This window comes from Aulonocara sp. 'chitande type north' Nkhata Bay, linkage group LG23 (genome assembly GCF_057382095.1).
Source record: "Aulonocara sp. 'chitande type north' Nkhata Bay isolate Kocher_YH1m ecotype deep benthic linkage group LG23, A_spYH_male_GT1.1, whole genome shotgun sequence".
Lineage (NCBI taxonomy): Eukaryota > Metazoa > Chordata > Actinopteri > Cichliformes > Cichlidae > Aulonocara > Aulonocara sp. 'chitande type north' Nkhata Bay.
The window spans coordinates 12,958,279-12,975,709 of NC_141365.1; the positions used below are offsets into that span (position 1 = coordinate 12,958,279).

General features: G+C 41.7%; 1 protein-coding gene across 2 annotated transcripts in view; it reads left to right on the forward strand.

The window, feature by feature from the left end:
- Positions 1 to 617: 617 nt before the first annotated feature.
- Positions 618 to 17,431, forward strand: part of notch2 (notch receptor 2) — a 41,017-nt gene continuing 24,203 nt past the window's right edge. For both annotated transcript variants that reach the window (XM_086284282.1, XM_086284284.1), the window contains exons 1-2: positions 618 to 1,207; positions 12,029 to 12,110. In XM_086284282.1, the coding sequence (XP_086140408.1) occupies positions 1,135 to 1,207; positions 12,029 to 12,110 (155 nt within the window). In that variant the 5' untranslated portion in view covers positions 618 to 1,134. The remainder of the gene's footprint in view (positions 1,208 to 12,028; positions 12,111 to 17,431) is intronic.

The following is a 17,431-nucleotide window of genomic DNA, read 5'->3' on the forward strand; positions in this document are numbered from 1 at the left end:
TCACTAACAGGTTATAAAGCAAGTGTGATGGGCCTGTCTGAGCACGGAGGAGTGATGAAGCTTCCAAGAAAAACAAAGCAACAGTTTGAAATCCCCAAAGCATTTATTGGCTTTCAAATGTTTTCCTTGTGGTAGGTAAACATGTAGGCGCCTGGCTATCTGTGTACCTGTAAAACTTGTAGCTTCTTATGCAGCTCTTTCTGTCCAATGATATTGATTTTAAATGAGCTGTAAAATTAAAATCATTTTAAACAAGCTCGTATATTTCTTTTTAAAAGTCACCTCAAATGTTATGACACACATTATTAAAATGAGGGAGGGTGGCGTGCAACAAAAAGTGTTTTTGGAGCTCACTAGAAGCCACTGTTGATCCACATTCAGTCTTCGATGTTTTACCTTTTAAGTCGACATTTCTGTTCCCCAAAAACACCTGAAAAGCGCGGAGGTGCTAAGCCCGGGCAGAACCGCAACGGTAACGAAGAGCGCTGCTTAAGTGTGGGCGTTCACAGACGTACCTGGAAAAAACGTGCAGCACCCGGGGAGGAGAAAGAAAAGAGAAGAAATCATTGAACGGGTTAATTTTGAGTCAGAGCAGACTTCGAGAGAAGTAGAAAAATGAGAAAAAAAATTCCTCCGCCGCGGCGACGCTGAGAGCGAAAAACATCTAAACCCTCCTCCCGTCTCGTTCCCGAGATAAAACAAATATCAAGCGACACTGTTTTTCTCCCTGTGGTATAAGGAAGCTAAATTTGGATTTAAGCCCCGTGTTTTCAACGTATTTTAGTGTCTTTTTAAAGCTCCGCGATAGACCCTCGCGGCGTCCGGCGGAAGGATACGTGGTGCGCTTCTTCTGCGGTCGTGCCTCGAGTAAGCGCAGAGAGGTGGAGGAGCGAGTCGCTGCCGTGTGCGACAACAGAACTTTAACTTTATGTGAGTTTTAAACGGTTTTAATGAGACAGGTCGTTAAACACGTACAGGGGAAAAAACGTGACATGTTCAGAGTCCGCGGCTGATCTGGAAAGTCTGCTTTTTCCCGCCTGAGCCATCTCCTGCCAAACTTTCTGAGAAGCGACGAACCTCCGGGGAGACAGCTCAGCTTCGGGCTGGCGACCTTATGTGGATTTTACAGAGAAAATGGAGCAGATACCCGTGTTCTCCCCGGGGAAGTCGCTGGCCTTTGTCTTCTGCTTCATCCAGGTCTCTTTAGGTAAGTTTGGCGCTGTGGCGAAACCGTGGTGTGTTTTAGTCACCGGCCGCTTGCCATCACGTTTCGTTGCCTCTGCATCTGCGGACACACTTAGCATCTCTTTACACTAGCTAGTTAGGTGAGGTCAGTTTTAACCTGTTAACTCTTTAAAAAAATAAACAAACAAAAATAAAGTTTTCCTTTGGCTAGCTTTAGATCGGAGGTAAGCTATGGAAGAGGTTTTAATCGAAGTTTGAGGTGACTTGGTGGGGGTTTTCTGGGCTCCTTCGTGGCCTTCTGAGACACACGCTGGGTACCTTTTACTTTGAGTGGACTCTCCTGTGCTCATGGTCGCTGACTTTGTATTCGTTAGATTTAAAATAAAGAGAACGGCTTCACACCTCCATGTGGACCAACTTCTTCCCCTGTGCCTAATTCAGGGCGTTATGGTTTAGTTAATGCGGGTACTACGGCCTAACGCACGGCTGTGTCGCACCGCTGCCCAGATGTTGAGCACCGAGCGCTGGAGAAAGAATTCAAAATGGACACTTTATCTTGTTTAGACTGCTCAATTAACAGAGTTGTGTCAGCACACACTGACGGTAATACGCTTTTCAGCATTTGGGGGTTAAATGTCATGTGAGTGTACAGTGCGGTTGTGTGTAAGAACTGAAAATGTTAATGAAGTTCCCAGGAATGTACGTGCAAAATACATCGATGTACATTTTTCAGTATAAATGGTAATATCAGCATCCCCTACACCTGTCTTTTATTCAGTTTTTCCTAACCAGTAAATTCGTCTTGTTTTTTGGCCACTCGCTTATCTTTAAAAGCAGTTAAAGTCTCTCTTTATTTGGCTTAAAGCAGCAAAATGACTCTGGCTGGAGGTCTACCACAAAAACAGACAGTGATGCCATTTTGGTTGAAACGCAGTTACCGAACTTATTACCTGCTGGTTTGGTCAAAGTGATACCCAGGTAACAACGACATAACAGTATTGGCATCGCCCAGTTTTTTTCAGGTTATATTTAAATGTATTTTACTGTTGTTTTAGAAAACAGTAATGCTTTAAATATAACTGAAATAAGGTTTGTTGACAATGATTTGTGTATGTAAACACAGCTGCATCGTCTGGTTAAGATAAGATGCAGCTCATTGGTGAACATCACAGGGATGTGGCTGGGGTTAGATGGGTTTACCTTCATTCTGAGCTCTTCTGTGGTTATGTTTTGCATCTATAGATGACCCTGATCCTTGACCTTTGGTGTTTCTTTTTTTAATGAATGAAGTTTTGTGATTACTGGAGATTGTTTCTGGGCTTTTACTGTGATGTGTGTGTTCTTTTTTCTTTTTCTTTCTTTGCTTAGTTAGTTTCAGTGGTGGCTCCGAGAGCCATGAAAATACAAAATAACCTGCTGGCCTTTGTACTCTTTTTACATCCTTTACATAAAGAGAGTACAAAGGCGGGGGAATTGATTTCTGTCCCACATGTTTTTCTAACCTTTCAGCCCAGAGCTCCAACACTGCTCTTCTCTCTCACGGTTTTTTATGGATTATAGGTGACTTGTGAACAGTGAAGTTACACAAAAGGAAGACAGACAATGTAAAAGTGCTGCAGGCAGTGCAAGGAGAAGCACAGGAATGTTGTTGGTGTTTGACATTCCTCCCTCCCTCTCTGTTTCTCCCTCCCTCTCTCTCACACGCTGTTTGCACCACAGTCAATCGTCCTAGTTTTTTATCTCGTTTCTTGCTGGTAATGAAGCTGCATAATGTCTGGATGCTGTCTTTGCCGCATCCTTTGATGCGTGTAAGTCAGCTATTCATGTGACAGGATGACACGTTAAAAGATTTTGATCGTCTCGATAGCACGAAGGTGGTTTCAGGTTAGTTAATTCACAATGAAAGCCTGCCAAACGTTTGTGGGTTGAGAGCTTTTAATGAGAAGCGGGAGAGCACGAATCACAGCTCAGTCTGGGGAAAGGCGCAAAGGTTTGACCTTATTCTCGGTCGGGGCCAGAGAGTTCTCATTCTCGAGGAAGCGTAGGTGCCGTTGTTGTGGCACACGACACAGTGTTGCCCCTGTGCTGCGGGCATGTGGATGGTTGCAAATGCTTGCCCAGTGCAAACGGCAGACTGCTACTATGCGTGTGCGTATCTATTTGCGTGTGCGTTTGTATTGTATTGTACATACACGCTGACAAAGAGCAGCGATTGTACCACCCGCGGTTTACTTGCATCTGACCCAAGCTGCCGCCTGGTGTGAAATATGATTTATCTGCAGCAGCCTGTGCCCAGTGCAGGGAAGACAAAGATGTTTATTGACCAGCCCACAGCTTTTCATTATTTGCTAATCTCCTGCCCTACCTACTCACTGTAGTCGTGTTACTAATAAAGTGAATTGAAGCATCCTGTCGGTGACACAATCCAACTTTCTCACACAGTCTCAGTAAGCTAAATTTGCTATCGCTTTATTGTGGTCATATTTCAGATTGCATACAGTTAAGTTAGTCATGTAGCTACACAGCTCTTCCTCGTGTGTTTTGCCACCACGTTATTTGTTTAATGTAGTAGTAAAAAAAAATTGGATAACCACACACATGTCGGTGGGAACTTCTGAGGGCACTGTCTTCCGCATATATTTGGTTTTGCATTTACATGCACGAATGCAGTGAATGTGGCCTCTCTCTCTAGTTATCTTTCCAAAGAATAGATGTAAATCTATAGACTTGGTGTGGTTATGGTCTTGAAGTTGGTTAGCAGTCAAGATGAAAGTCCTAGTAATGGGCTTGACACCATTGTTCTGCGCACTGCTCAAACCACCAATTCCTACTAAACCAGTTTTGTCTGAGTGACTTTGATCCACGCACATTAAATACACTTCAGGCAAAAACCAGAATGAAGCTTTGTGCACGCCCTACGTGAACCACATGCACCATTACTATAGCAGGCAGAGTTTGTGGCTCTGAAAGTCGAGGGGATTACAAAGCGTTGTGTCTGCACTGTTGAGCAGGTTAGCAAATTAACAGGGAATTATTGCGGCCTGCATTCCTTGGCCAATGTGGCCCCGTAATCCTGGAGACAGGCAGGCAGGGCGCATGGAGTAATGAACCAAGTGGTGCACATCAGACCGGAGGCAGACGGAAACTACACGGAAAAGCTCAGAAAGAAATGCTTTGCCGTAACGGGCCACAGTATTAGTTTCAGTCCTGTGTTTAATATTCAGTTAATCAGAAACTTGTTACTGTGATTGCTTCCAGTGTTCAGTTTGTGAATTCTCCACCAGCACGATTGATAGTCTAGCAGTGCTGTAGCGAGTCATCAACCGCAGGTAACTGTTATCTTTACACCTATGCACTAATTACATGAAAAAAACAAAACAGTTTTACTTCTGAAATGGGAGACGGCGTTAACCAAAATTCACCTCGAGTTATTGAACACCAATGGAGTGTTTAGGTCACGGTCTGAGCTAAACATGCACTACAGTTTAAAAAAAAAAAACTGACATAAGGAACAGCACCAGCAGAACTGCTCATAACTAATTAAACAGAGCCAGCATCTTTACCACATTACTACACATGGCACGGGTAACTTGTGCGTTAGTGAAGGCACCATTAATGCTGATTGATGTACAGGTTCACCGCACAGCCTGCATCTATTTTCAGGAAAAGCTTCGCGTGTTTCAGCGAGACGGTGCCAAATCACATCCTTCGAGTTTTCCAGGAGCTTTACTCTGTAGTCCAGACCCATCACATATTGAAAACATCTGGTACATCAGGAAACCAAAAGTAACGAAGGATGTCTCAAACAGATGAGCGATTTAAGTATGGGAAACATTTGCTTTCAAACCTTCAGAAATCAGTCTGCTCACTATGCACTCTCTCAACCGGTTGCTGGAATCACATAGTAAGCAGCGTATTTTTAGAAAAATACCTAATTAAACAAAATGCAAATTTTTTCATTTAAAGATGAGCTTTAAAATAACTTATCATATAGTAAATGTATATTTTAAGTTTGCACACAGTGGTAGAAGTAGGGAAGCAAGGTCAGATTGTTTTCCATTAGATTCTGAACGATCGAGGGAAAGTCCCTAAATTTGTCTTGTCTGGATTACTCTCCTTGTTTCTTTCTTTCTCTTTTCCCTTCAAAACACACACACACACACGCTGAGAAAGCGATCCAGCACTGTATCCTGCTGTCCAGCTGTACAAAAACACCTCGGCCCTGCTCCGTATGCTCAGTTGAGGCTCGTCCAACTTTTCCAGGCAGTAAAAAGCAGCGAGGCAGTTGGTTGGTCAGTGGGATAATTACTGAATCATTTTTTCCCCCTATATCTTGACCTCAGTCAGGATTTTTGTCCTCCATCTTAACCTAATTTTCATCAATTAAAGCAAATGACTACTTTAAATACTTTGTGCTAGTCGGTGGTTCACCCATGCGTTTCTAATGAATGGATTCATGAAATCTTTTCAGTGATTTAACAGACTGCAGTGAAAGTTTTGGGACAGCTGGTGTGGTCAGAGTTGCATTAAACAATGCTCTGGATGTAGTCCTCAGTAGTTTATTACAGATAGCCTTGCGTTTAATCTCTCCTGATAAAATACTAAAGATCAGCTCCAGACATCCCAGTTAAGCATGTTACTGTGTCTTCCTGTATGACACCACCCTCAGTCTAAAGGGGACCTGGAAGACTTGAGCCTTGAAGGCCGTGCTTGGTCTGTGTGCTCGCTATCGCCACTGTTTGTGTGGGCCAGTAAAGCTTCCCTAAGGGTAACAGTGTTTAGTTTGTGCTTTGTCTCCCACCGCACATGCTGAGCTAAGGGTATTTTATTGCACGTTACCATGACAACTGCTTGGCCTGCTGGATATGGAGGCTTGTACAGCAATTCCAGGAAATGGGGTTACTTCCTCACTCAGCGCGAACAACTTCCTGCCCTCGGCTGTATGGGTATTTGCCCGTACTCTGGGACACTCGTTCGTGTGGTGTCTTTGTCTGCAGTTTCATAATTACTTCCCCATATCAATCCACAGCTATTAGCTCAAACTCCGTCTCGTCTCGTCTCCCTCCCTCTGTCTCACTACCTATTCGTCTTCTTTTTCTTCCTTCTTCTCGTACGAGCTCTTTAGGGACCTTTTATGGTGACTTATAAAGTGAGCACCACTAGCCAGACTCCACTTGGACTGTGGTTTCAGGCTTTTCTTTACATAGATTTTTATTACATTTAAGTCTCAACATTTTTAGCTTTTAGGGCTTTCACATGAAAATATAGGAAGCTTAAAAGAACACATCGGTTTGAGAATTTCCACAAGTGCATTCTGAACTCGACAGCCTGCTGGACATAACCACTGAGAAATGTCTTGTTTAACATGTTTTAGACGTGTGGTATAAGCTGTGCAGAGCATAAAGGTTGATTGTGATTGCTCAGTGTCCTGCTTGTACAGTCTGTCTTACTTTTCTGTCTTTTCCTTATCAGCAGCAGTGTGTCTACAAAGCTCCTCTGTTAGGTTGCCACATAGTGTGTGGTGTGATATGGGGAGAGTGTATCAACCGCACATCACACCAGTGCGAGTGTCACTTTCACCCCTGAACTACATGCTGTCACAGTAATAGACGGGCATTTTGATTTCGACTGCGACTGTCTGCTGTGGGAGTTGCTCAGCTCACTTAAAAAAAAATATCCAAAAGCAGTTGTTTTGGAGAATGTCCTGATGGCATTAATATCTGTATATTAATATATTATTATCTTACATTTCTACTTTTCTAATATATTTGAGACATTGTTCTGTGTTTCAAACATTTTCACTATTTCCAAATCCAGAAGTGAGATTTCTCTCTTGGAGGCTGTGTTACACATTGTGTGACCACAGCTCGTAGTGGCATTCTCATGTTCAAAAAGTTTGTGACACTTCCACCAGAGTCAAGCCAGAGTCACCAATGCTGGTGATTGCTGCCACTGTAATAAGCGCCGATTGTATCACTGCTCCCTTGGCCACTGTTGTGTTTATGTCTGACTCTTCACCATCGTGACTGGTGTCACCGTGACAGAATGCTGCCAGTGCCTGAAAAAGGCTTCTAACAGACTAATTAGTGTCATCTGAAGGTGACAATAATACTAAAAGACGACTGTGTCAGCAATGATGAGCTTGCCTTTTCTCAGCACCCTAAGTACATTGAAAACTCTAAAAGTGCAGTTTTAAAGGCAAGAGTTTTCTTATTTTAGAACATAGCAGCACACAGATTTACTGGTACAGGGCCAACTTTAAAAAAACCTGACAGCTGACAGAGTTATATTACATCATGACATCAGGTAATTGTGAAATGGGGTTTTTTACATCCTGTTTACCACTATAATCACAGCTGGTTCAATTATGGATGAGCTCCTTTCATGGTTGATAAAAGCCTCTAAAATCCACAAACCTGGCTTTTATCTACCCCGTGAAAGGGCACAAGTAGCTGTTTTTCCCAGGTTAAGTGAATTTGTAGTAGTCCGTGTGTATTTATTAGCCTCTTTTTTGACTGTTACTGATGAAAACCGGATGCCTGGATCAACATGCAAATTTTTTTGCTGCAGCACTGCATGTGCTCAACTAGAGTGTGCACAAAATACCAAGAGATGATAATTGATTTGCAAAAGGCAACAGGTAAATTATGTTATCGTGTTTTTTGAACCAGTGGAAGAATTACTTAGATTTAGCAAAGCTAAACCAGACCAGAATCCAGGTCTGTTCAAAGAATTCAATTGAATAAGTTTCAGTTCACAGTAACAACATCCAGAGTGCACGTTACCCTTTTTTGAGACAGCTGGCACTGCTGTTGAGAAATCAGCTTTGTTCTTTAAGCTGAAATGTTTGAAATGGCTAACACCAAAAACTAAATGTTCTCTATGCAACTTATTTCTGTGCAGCCTCCTACAGTTTTGAGTGTGCAATGATGTTAACATGCTAAAAGCATGAGGACAGTCTGAAGAATAATCTTCGCAAAGGCACCTGTACAGAGTCAGCTTCCATCACCAGGGATCACTCACAGCTCTGTTTCAGTCTTATCACACTGCACAGTCTATAAATCTGCTTTTGTACTCACTCATGCTTTGCCGTCTTCTTTAAACACTCACTCTCTCACACACACACACACACACACACACACACACACACACACACACACACACACACACACACACACACACACACACACAAAATCACACAGTTTGAAGATAAGGTAGCAGCAAGTGAGAAAATGAACAAGGGCTTTTGTTCCAAGGATCCAAATAATCACGAGCATTCAGTCAGGTAACTTGTGTGTTCCTTCACAGCTCACCACATCTGGTGGTAGTTTCACTGTTGACTTTGTCGATCGAGTCTTATCAAGGCTCTCATTCCTGGGAAATGTTCCTGTCCATGGATCATTGATAGTAAAGTGTGAGAACGACTAGGTGGAAGGGATACAATGTTACCAGTCTGGATTACAATACACTCATCAGTCATATGAATGTGTGTGAACCAATTGTTTTTATTTTGGAAAAACAGATTGCTAAACTGTTTTCCAACCTTCCCGTCCGGGAATTGGTAACCTGTGTAGTGGGTAATTCAGCTGTGTGTGTGTGCGCGCTTTTTAAAATGGCGTAATAAGAGGCAGGCTGTCCCAAATCTGGTAAGATCATTGCATCTGGCATTACGACAGCTTGTATGGGAAGCTCGTCAAACCAGTCGGGGGATGAGAGCACAGTTTTCCGGTCTTTGCTCTCATACTTCCATTCTTTCATTCCATCTGCCTTCATACACCCGTCTTCTCAGCTCATCATCCTCTATTCACTCAACTAAAGAACTAACCAGCAAAACACAGTAAAGCTATCTGCTAGAGGACTAGTATCCGGTGTTAGCAAAGTGGAAATCTTTGTAATCATTTCTATAAAAGCAGATAAAACATGACTTAACATGTCTTAACCACATAAGTGTGGATTATTTTCATTGTGTTAATATGTATGCATGATTTTTAACCAGGGCAAGCGCAGACGCTGTGTGTCAACAGAAGTGGTCCCAAAATAGCACGATATAGTCTGTGGTCTGTCATACAGCAACAGCAGTCTGATATCAACTCATACTGAAGTGCAGTGGATGCCTGTGCAAGTGTGCATATCGTGGGTAGCATGTGTGTGTGCATGCCTGCTGGGATTATAAATTTCACTGTGGTTTATGTACGATATCCCCGTGTCTAATGTGCTATGTCCATCAGCCTCACTCTGAAGCATAAGTCTCCTGGACCAGACAGTGAATGCACAACACTTTTCAAATAAGCTGTGTGCAAATTTATCAATAAAATAATCATAGTAAACAGGATTAGCTGTCATTATTGCCCTCGTGGCTTTTTAACTTGAGTGACACTGTGATTAATCTAGACTCAGGAAATAACACCACTGCTGAGCGCACTTCCTGTAATGCAATGACTGTTTTGTGAAGACATTGTTGGCGTTTCTTCTAAATCAGCTGACCTACCCTCAGTTTTGTAAAAAGAGCTCTGTTCTGCAGAGTGGGGATGCATCGTATAACCACCAAACATGTGAGACTATAAATGAAGCAAAGTGCTAAGAAACATTTATACAAGTGCTTCTAATAATTTATGACAGTTCTGCTTAATTAATTACAGATGCTAAACAATGACCTCCTTGATTTAGCTAGCATATCACATTTGCAAATAAAGGCAGAGAACACCACACTTCTGTCTGGCATGATGGGCTGCCGTGGTGTGCATGAAGACCTCCTCAGCCATGTGTCTTTGGCGGCTCGAAGGCTGCACAATGGCTGATGTGTCTGGTTATGAGTGTCTCACTAGTGTGAAGAGAGATGGTCTTTGTTGTCTTCATCAACGCTCATTTTTGTGTGCCTGTGACCACTGCCTGATTTCAGACTGCCTCCGCATAGCTGGAGAGATGAGTTGCAAGCCCCCCGCCTTATGTCTCTGTAGCAGGGCAGGAAGGAAAAAAATTGCAGTTCTGCTTGGAGGGTTTCCCTCACAGGGGAGAGTGTGCATCTGTGGTGGTGTTACCATTTAATGGGGAGAAACCTGAACGAGTTTTAAATACTCACTTTTGAATTTCAAAGAGTGCAAGCGAAGCTGGGGCTCCCCACCTTTGAGGAACATTTGAGTCATTTAACAATGCTACTTCTTTGATGTGTACGAAAATATTTTTCGCTGTCACGTCATTTATTTATTTCTGTATTTAGACACAGTCATAAACAGGAAGTCATGGATGAAATTATGTACAGCAATCCAATCATTGTACCAACACATTTGACAGAGTTATAGCAGTACAGCTAATTGTTAACTTGTTTTTTCTCAAAGTTGTGATAGTTATGGTATTAATGGAAAACTCTTGACACTTTTAGAGTACATCTGGGTCAGCTCCTTAAAAATACCCCCATAGAAGGGGAGTGGACATTCGTCGACGGAGTGGGTTTGCCTCAACCATTAGACGTGGGTGGTTATGGTAAGAGGTGGCGCTGGGACGACCTCAGTGAGTCCTGCCAACGCCCAGTCATGTTTTTGAGTGATTCCTTCCTCAAAAAAAGAGAGAGACATTAAGTCATTAAAAAAATAAACAAACCAAAAAAAAAACAAAAAAACCCCAAAACGCTGCCATGGTGGTAGGTCATTTATTTAGAACGGTAACATTATATTGTGTTGTCAAGATAAAAACTGAAATGTTAGGATGCTTACTGAGTAGTATGCTAATGTTACAGTTACATTATGTTTGTATAAAGGTTTAATGTTAGGCCAAGGTACAAAAGTGATTTCACAGCAGCAGCCGTGCCAGCCTTCTCAAACAAAATGATAACATAAGCAGGATAACACTTTAATGTTTTCACTGTGAAATTACTCAATTTGAATTCTTTGAATGGAACCTCTATGTTGATCCTTGCTTCATTTAATTGGAAGAATTGCCTCCCATGGTCCAAAAAAACCACAGTCACATTGTTTTGCAAACCGGTTATTCCTCGGTCTCCCCCATCCCCTCACATACAAAGTATTTCTGACTCTCTCATCAATGACTCAAAGGAGAGTTATGAGTGCATATGCTGCCTGGAGCGGCGGTCCCCAACCTTTTTTTGTGCCCCGGTTTAATGTCAGGCAATATTTTCACGGACCGGCCTTTAAGGTGTCGCAGATAAATACAACAAAATAAAATGATACGACCAAGACAAAAACTGTGGTATTTTGTAAATATAATAATAATTGCGAATTCACTGTGAAATTGTGTACCCTTATTCACCACGTCCTCCTGAAATGCGCCAACAACATTGAGAGTAACATCCTCCTTTCTGCCCCTTAATGCTCTCTGGATGCTATGGTAACGTGTGAATATTTCTTTCAAAAAAGACACACAACTACAACACAGGAAAAGACTGAGGGGAAACAGAGTTAACGATAAAAAATGTGAAAACCATAAATTTCGCACCCGGGCCTCAACTCTCGCGGCCCGGAACAAAACGACTCACGGACCGGTACCGATCCATGGCCCAGGGGTTGGGGACCACTGACCTAGAGTACCAGTACCATATCTGGGGATATGACTGGGGTTTGGGGGAAACTGAGGATTAGACATGTTTCTCCTTTACCTGGCAAGATTTTAGAACATTTATTTTCAGCCTATACAAAAGTTCGCATTTCACTGAGAAAACTGTTTGATGCTCTTTACTCTTATAATATGAAGATGTTGCACATGCATGATAGATGACAACACAGATTGGTTTATAAGTGGATGGTCTGGCTTAGCATTGGCATTTATTTAGAAAGTGTTGTGGATATGAAGTGCCTTTCTGGTCTTAAAACTCTGCTCTTGTCTCTTGCAGCCCTGCAGTGTGTGGATGATAAGGCACCTTGTGTAAACAACGCTACATGCCTGAAATTCAGCAATGGCACTGAGTACTGCAGGTAAGATCTACTGGCCGGGCCTGCAACCAAACATAGCTACACCTTTAGTTTAAGTCATGCTGCACACACTTTAACAACATTCAACAAAAAGCGTGAGCACAGCAGTAGACATGCCTCATAAGGGGGGACTGTTGGATGTGAAAGCAAAGGCAGGAAAAAAGTGGGTTTTAGATCAACCCCAGCCTATTCATGGGACCATGAGGTTTTGCTCAGACACGACTGGGGGAATAAAAGACCGCTCTGTCTGACAAAGTACTGGGAACAATACCAACACACACATTTCCACCTCCAAGATTTTATTTCTGGGACATTTCAGGGGTTTTGTTACTCTCTCTTGTGTTTCTGTAGAATTGATCGCTCCAGGCTCTGCCAACACATTTTACTGCGCACCTTTTTGTTTTTTTGTTTTTTTTGATTTGAGTGGGATGTCAAGGTTGGTAACATTTTTATTACAGGAGAATAACGAGGACAAAAAAATTAAACTGAAGCTTGAAACGACCTGTGAATGAGTCTCCTCGTAGCCGTGGTGTAATCAGACCAGAGAAAGGCCCACAACGTAAAGGAGTCCAGTGGGCCGCTTGAGCTAAGCCTTCCACTTTCTGACAGCATAGGGTAGTTTGTAATTAAGACTGTGTAGTCTTTTTAATTGCATTGCCACTCCCAAGCCAAATTCCAAACACACATGCACCATCGCTGGTTCTTGAAGCTGATCATATTTCATTAAATGTGATGAGAATCCTGCTGTGCGTCTGTTCCCAGAGTTTGTGGAATTTAAACACTGCTACTTGTGCAAGAAGAGATGACAACAAAAGCAACATTCCTTAATGTGTTTGACCTTTTTTTTCCTGTCTGCTTCACGGACAGATACAAATTATTGCACAGGTGCCAATCTCTGTGTACACTAGTTTGTTAGTGCTTTGTGTTAATGAGAAAAGAGACGCATGCAGAGGGGATGTGAGGAGATATTGCTACATCGAAATATTATCTAACATCTAAAGACAGGCTGTTTTTAGTTTATTTCTCAGATGGAGGAAGAACATCTAGATAGTGGTGATCAGTGGATTTTTACAAACTAGGCTTAGAAAACAAAACCAACCAACTTCAGAACTGTCGTTAATATGCACAGAGGGTAATACGGCTTCATTTAATTTGTCCTTTCTGCTGCCTTTCATTGGCATGTGTATCTTAAATCATTTGCAGCCTTTTAAGGCTTGACCACATCCTTTTAGGTTTTATTTTTATGATACTGTTTATTACTTTACTGCTATTTAACTGTGGTTGCAGGTTATAATATTAGCATTTTTACGTTTCTTCTACAACTTCTACAACTTTATTCACCATTCCTCCTCAGCTAAGTTTCTCCTTTCCTGACCACAGAGTTGGTATTCTTTCCTCTGATTTGAGTGATCCTGACAATAAGATTAAACTGGAGAGAGGAACATTGCCCTGTAGAGACAAAGAGAGAAGTCTCTCAGTTTAGAAAGTCAGCTGACAGAGAACAGGCCTACTGATTAGGTAGTCAGACAGTTTTTCTGTCTGAAGCCAAACATGAACAACACGCACACTTATGTGCACATAAAGGCACACACTTTCCTCTGTCCAGGCTTTCTGGTCGCAATTGTGTTGTATTGTCAGTCAAAAGGCTCATTGTGCAAAAAATCTAATTATGTCCCTATTAGTCTCCTCAGTGTATTAAAGGCAGCTGGTTGTAAGTAAACAGTCACTCTGGCTATTTAGCTTGGACCTGCTTAATTATGTCACATGGATCATGACCGAGGTCAACAGATAATTAATGTGACAGACTCATGCTGGGTGCTGCTGAAGGACTTGAAATATTTGTTTTGGTTTCTTCACTGCATGAAAACATTTTTGGAATATGCATTTCCTGTAGTTTCACAAGCAGCATGGACGAGTAATGGATGGATGTGTGAGTGTGTGGCTCATGAAAAACCCGATCATTTCCTTTCAGCTGTTCTTTTAAGTTCATGCTCTGTGTTAGCTGTGATATTGTAAAATTTCTTATCTGGTTAGTTTCTACAGAAGAGACATAAAGGGTAGCTGTGAACCTGTCTTTAATTGTCATAACTTTATTACTGCTGCGGTAGTACATATAGAGACATTACAAGAGAGAAACACTCAAACAATCCTGAATAGAAATCTGTGTGTGAGTTCCTTAAAGGCAAAGAGGACATTTGGCCTGCACTTGCTCCCAAAGAGCCAATTATAAGCAGAATCCTGATACAAATGACTCAGTCCTGTCTTTGCATGAATACAGTAGAGGTTCAAAAGAGTTTCAATATTGTAGGAGCAGCCATATCTGTTCATTGTTGTAGTAAAGATGTAGGTAATTAAGTGTTATAGTTTTATTTCCCTCACTGTATCCATATTGCAAACCAACTCTACATTTCCTACATCATGATTATAACGTTGTGCACACATTATGTGCAAGTCCTTAGTGGTTTTCATCATGTTATTTATTTATTTATTTCCCATACACTATGGCTTAAAAATACTTCTCTGAATACATGTCAAGAGGTTGTTACGGGAGACTGGCTTCTAGACGTACTTTGGTATAACACGAAACTTTGAAAAACCCTTCTGGTTAAACTGGGCAAACGAAGCTCTCAACTGTTTCTGAAAGGGTCTCATGATTAATCGTTTTTTACTGCAGAAGGAGAGAAACTATAAACTTCATTCCGTGTTGGGAAGGTTACTTTTAAAATGTATTCCACTACAGATGACAGAATACATTCCCCAAAATGTAACGTATTCCGTTACGTTACTCAGTGAGAGTAATGTATTCTGAATACTTTGGATTACTGAATATATTAATATGCTTTTTACAACTACATGAATGTACTATTGCTCTCTGTGATTTATTACTATTATTGAAGGTTACTCACCATACCAATACCAACTAGATTTTAAAATCTTGATGTAAAATGAGTAACAGTAAGGTGGATATTAGGTAAAGTTGCACTTTTTGACGCGATCCCATATAGAAAACTATTCCGCGCGTATATAAAACAGGTCCGCGGCTCCAAACCGTAGTAAAGGGACCTCTGGCTAATACGCCGGGTTCGTGTCGGGCTCGTAGCCGAAAACTAGCTTTACTTTGTTGTCTGGGTCGACTTTGCTAGCGAGAGACAGAGGAAGGCGTTGAAAGGCTGCTCCAACGGAACTTATTGTTTCGGAGGAAAACACAAACACAGTGTACAGTCGAGTCTTAATAGCTTACTTACAACTAGGCTCGTCAGGCTCTCTTTTTGGCTTCAGTGGTTATTATTATATTTACATGCTTCCATCTCGCGTTTCTGGTCAGTGACAACTCGTACTTTTCCACTCACCTTTTTCTCCCTTCCTTGCCATATATAACTGGTATGGCAGTCCATTCTCCCTGCAGCACGGGCTACACTGCCCATGAGGCTACATTCTTTAGGGCTTTGCCTGTAACACTCTGCCTATTGCCTTCATATTAAATACGTTTTTGAATGATAATTTTAAAAAATATTTCTTCACATCATTTTGCGGGCCACAAGTAGGAGTGACATGGGCCCCTTGATGTGTGTTTTGTTTGGGTTTCCACCAGCGTGGAATTACCGAAAATACAGAGTGCATAGCCTAACATATGAAACAGAAAAAGACCATCGTGTAATCCGTTCATTTCAATAAAGTAACTATATTCTGAATATCACCTATTTAAACGGTAACTGTAACGGAATACAGTTACTCATATTTTGTATTTTAAATACGTAATGCCGGTATTCCATTACTCCCCAACACTAACTTCATTCACCTTATTTGAAAGAGTGAATGTGCATGGAGTGAAACGGTAATACTTGAACCTCCACACTTCCTCTCTGCACGTGCAGTACTTTTTCAGCTTGCTTCATTTCTGCTGAGATCCTGCACATCCTCTTAATTCTGGAAAGTATAGAAATGCTGCAGTCATGGAAATTCCTTCTGTCCAATATTTTTTGCTTTAAAGAAGAAAAAAAAGTGGAGAAAAAATAAAAGAAAGAAAGAAAACTACAGTTTTATTTTTGCTGTACTATAGGAAATACAGTTTAAAATAATGGTAGTTGCTGAACGCAACATCTGAAAAGTCTTAGGATTAAATTTTTATTTTTTTTACCCCCTCTCTCTTTGGATCATGAGTCTTGAACGTGCACATGGCTGTGAGAGTAAGTCAAAGTGGATGGGAGAGGCCCGTTGGCTGGCATGTAGGGCAGGGTGCAAAAAAGCACAGAAGCTGTCTAACCGGTGACACTACAAGCCATCAGCTTGGGTGTGAAAGCCATGAGTAATTCTCTGTGCAGATTCGTGCATGCCAGTGTGCCCGGATAGGCATTTGTAAATGGATGTTACCTGAAAGTATATTTGGTAACAGAACAGAAACCTTGGTCATGTTTGTGGGCCTCAGTGGAGTTATTACCTGAGAGGTTCAAGCAAGATCAAGACGACACAGATCATCATTATTATGGTATTTTACATCCGCAACATAATCCGTGTCTTCCGCTGGGTCATGCTGCAAACTGATGAACTCTCCCTCCTTTTTAGTCTTTTTTTCTCTCTGTTTTTTGTTCTTCCCCCTTTACATTTCAAACCTTTTCTTAAAGGTGAGGGGAGCGTTAGTGTGTTGTGTAGACCTGCTACCTTTTTGATCTGACAGGTAGAATTAGCCCGCGGGGCAGACGGAGGAAGCGAGAGGGCCTAAACAAAAGAGGATGTCTCTTTTCAGGTAATTTGAGGAGTAGTACCTCGGAGCACAACTTCTTACTAATGATGAGAGGGGGGGAAGGGAAGAGTGAAGAGGGGAGTGTAATTTCCCTCTTGCTATGCCTCCTTCATCAAACTGTCACTCATTTATCCCAAGTCCCTACCACTACCTCAGGGATTTACTAGATGGCATTTGGCCTCTTAATCTTTCCATGGCATCAGTGCTGAATATTTTTTTAGACTATTTTCCAGAATTGTTATTGTTGAGCTCTTCACCCACTGGCTTTATTTAGTAATTCCTGCATCATCTCCCATTTGTGTCTGTGGGCTTGGAGAGCTTTATTAATGTTTGCTACCTCACATGAACTTTTTTTTGGGTAATAGAGACAAAGAGAAAATGTGGGAAATAAGTAATGTTTTAAAACCACTCAGTCCTTTCTGATTCACCCTTACACTCCTCCAAACCACGCTCCTCGATCAGGCGCACACAGATTTTAACTGCGTTAGGCATATGATCCAAACTAAAATCAACAAACCCTCAAGCTGGAGATTGGAACCCACAGCAGTGATTTCCCACTCTCGCTCTCCCAGGACTTATCTCC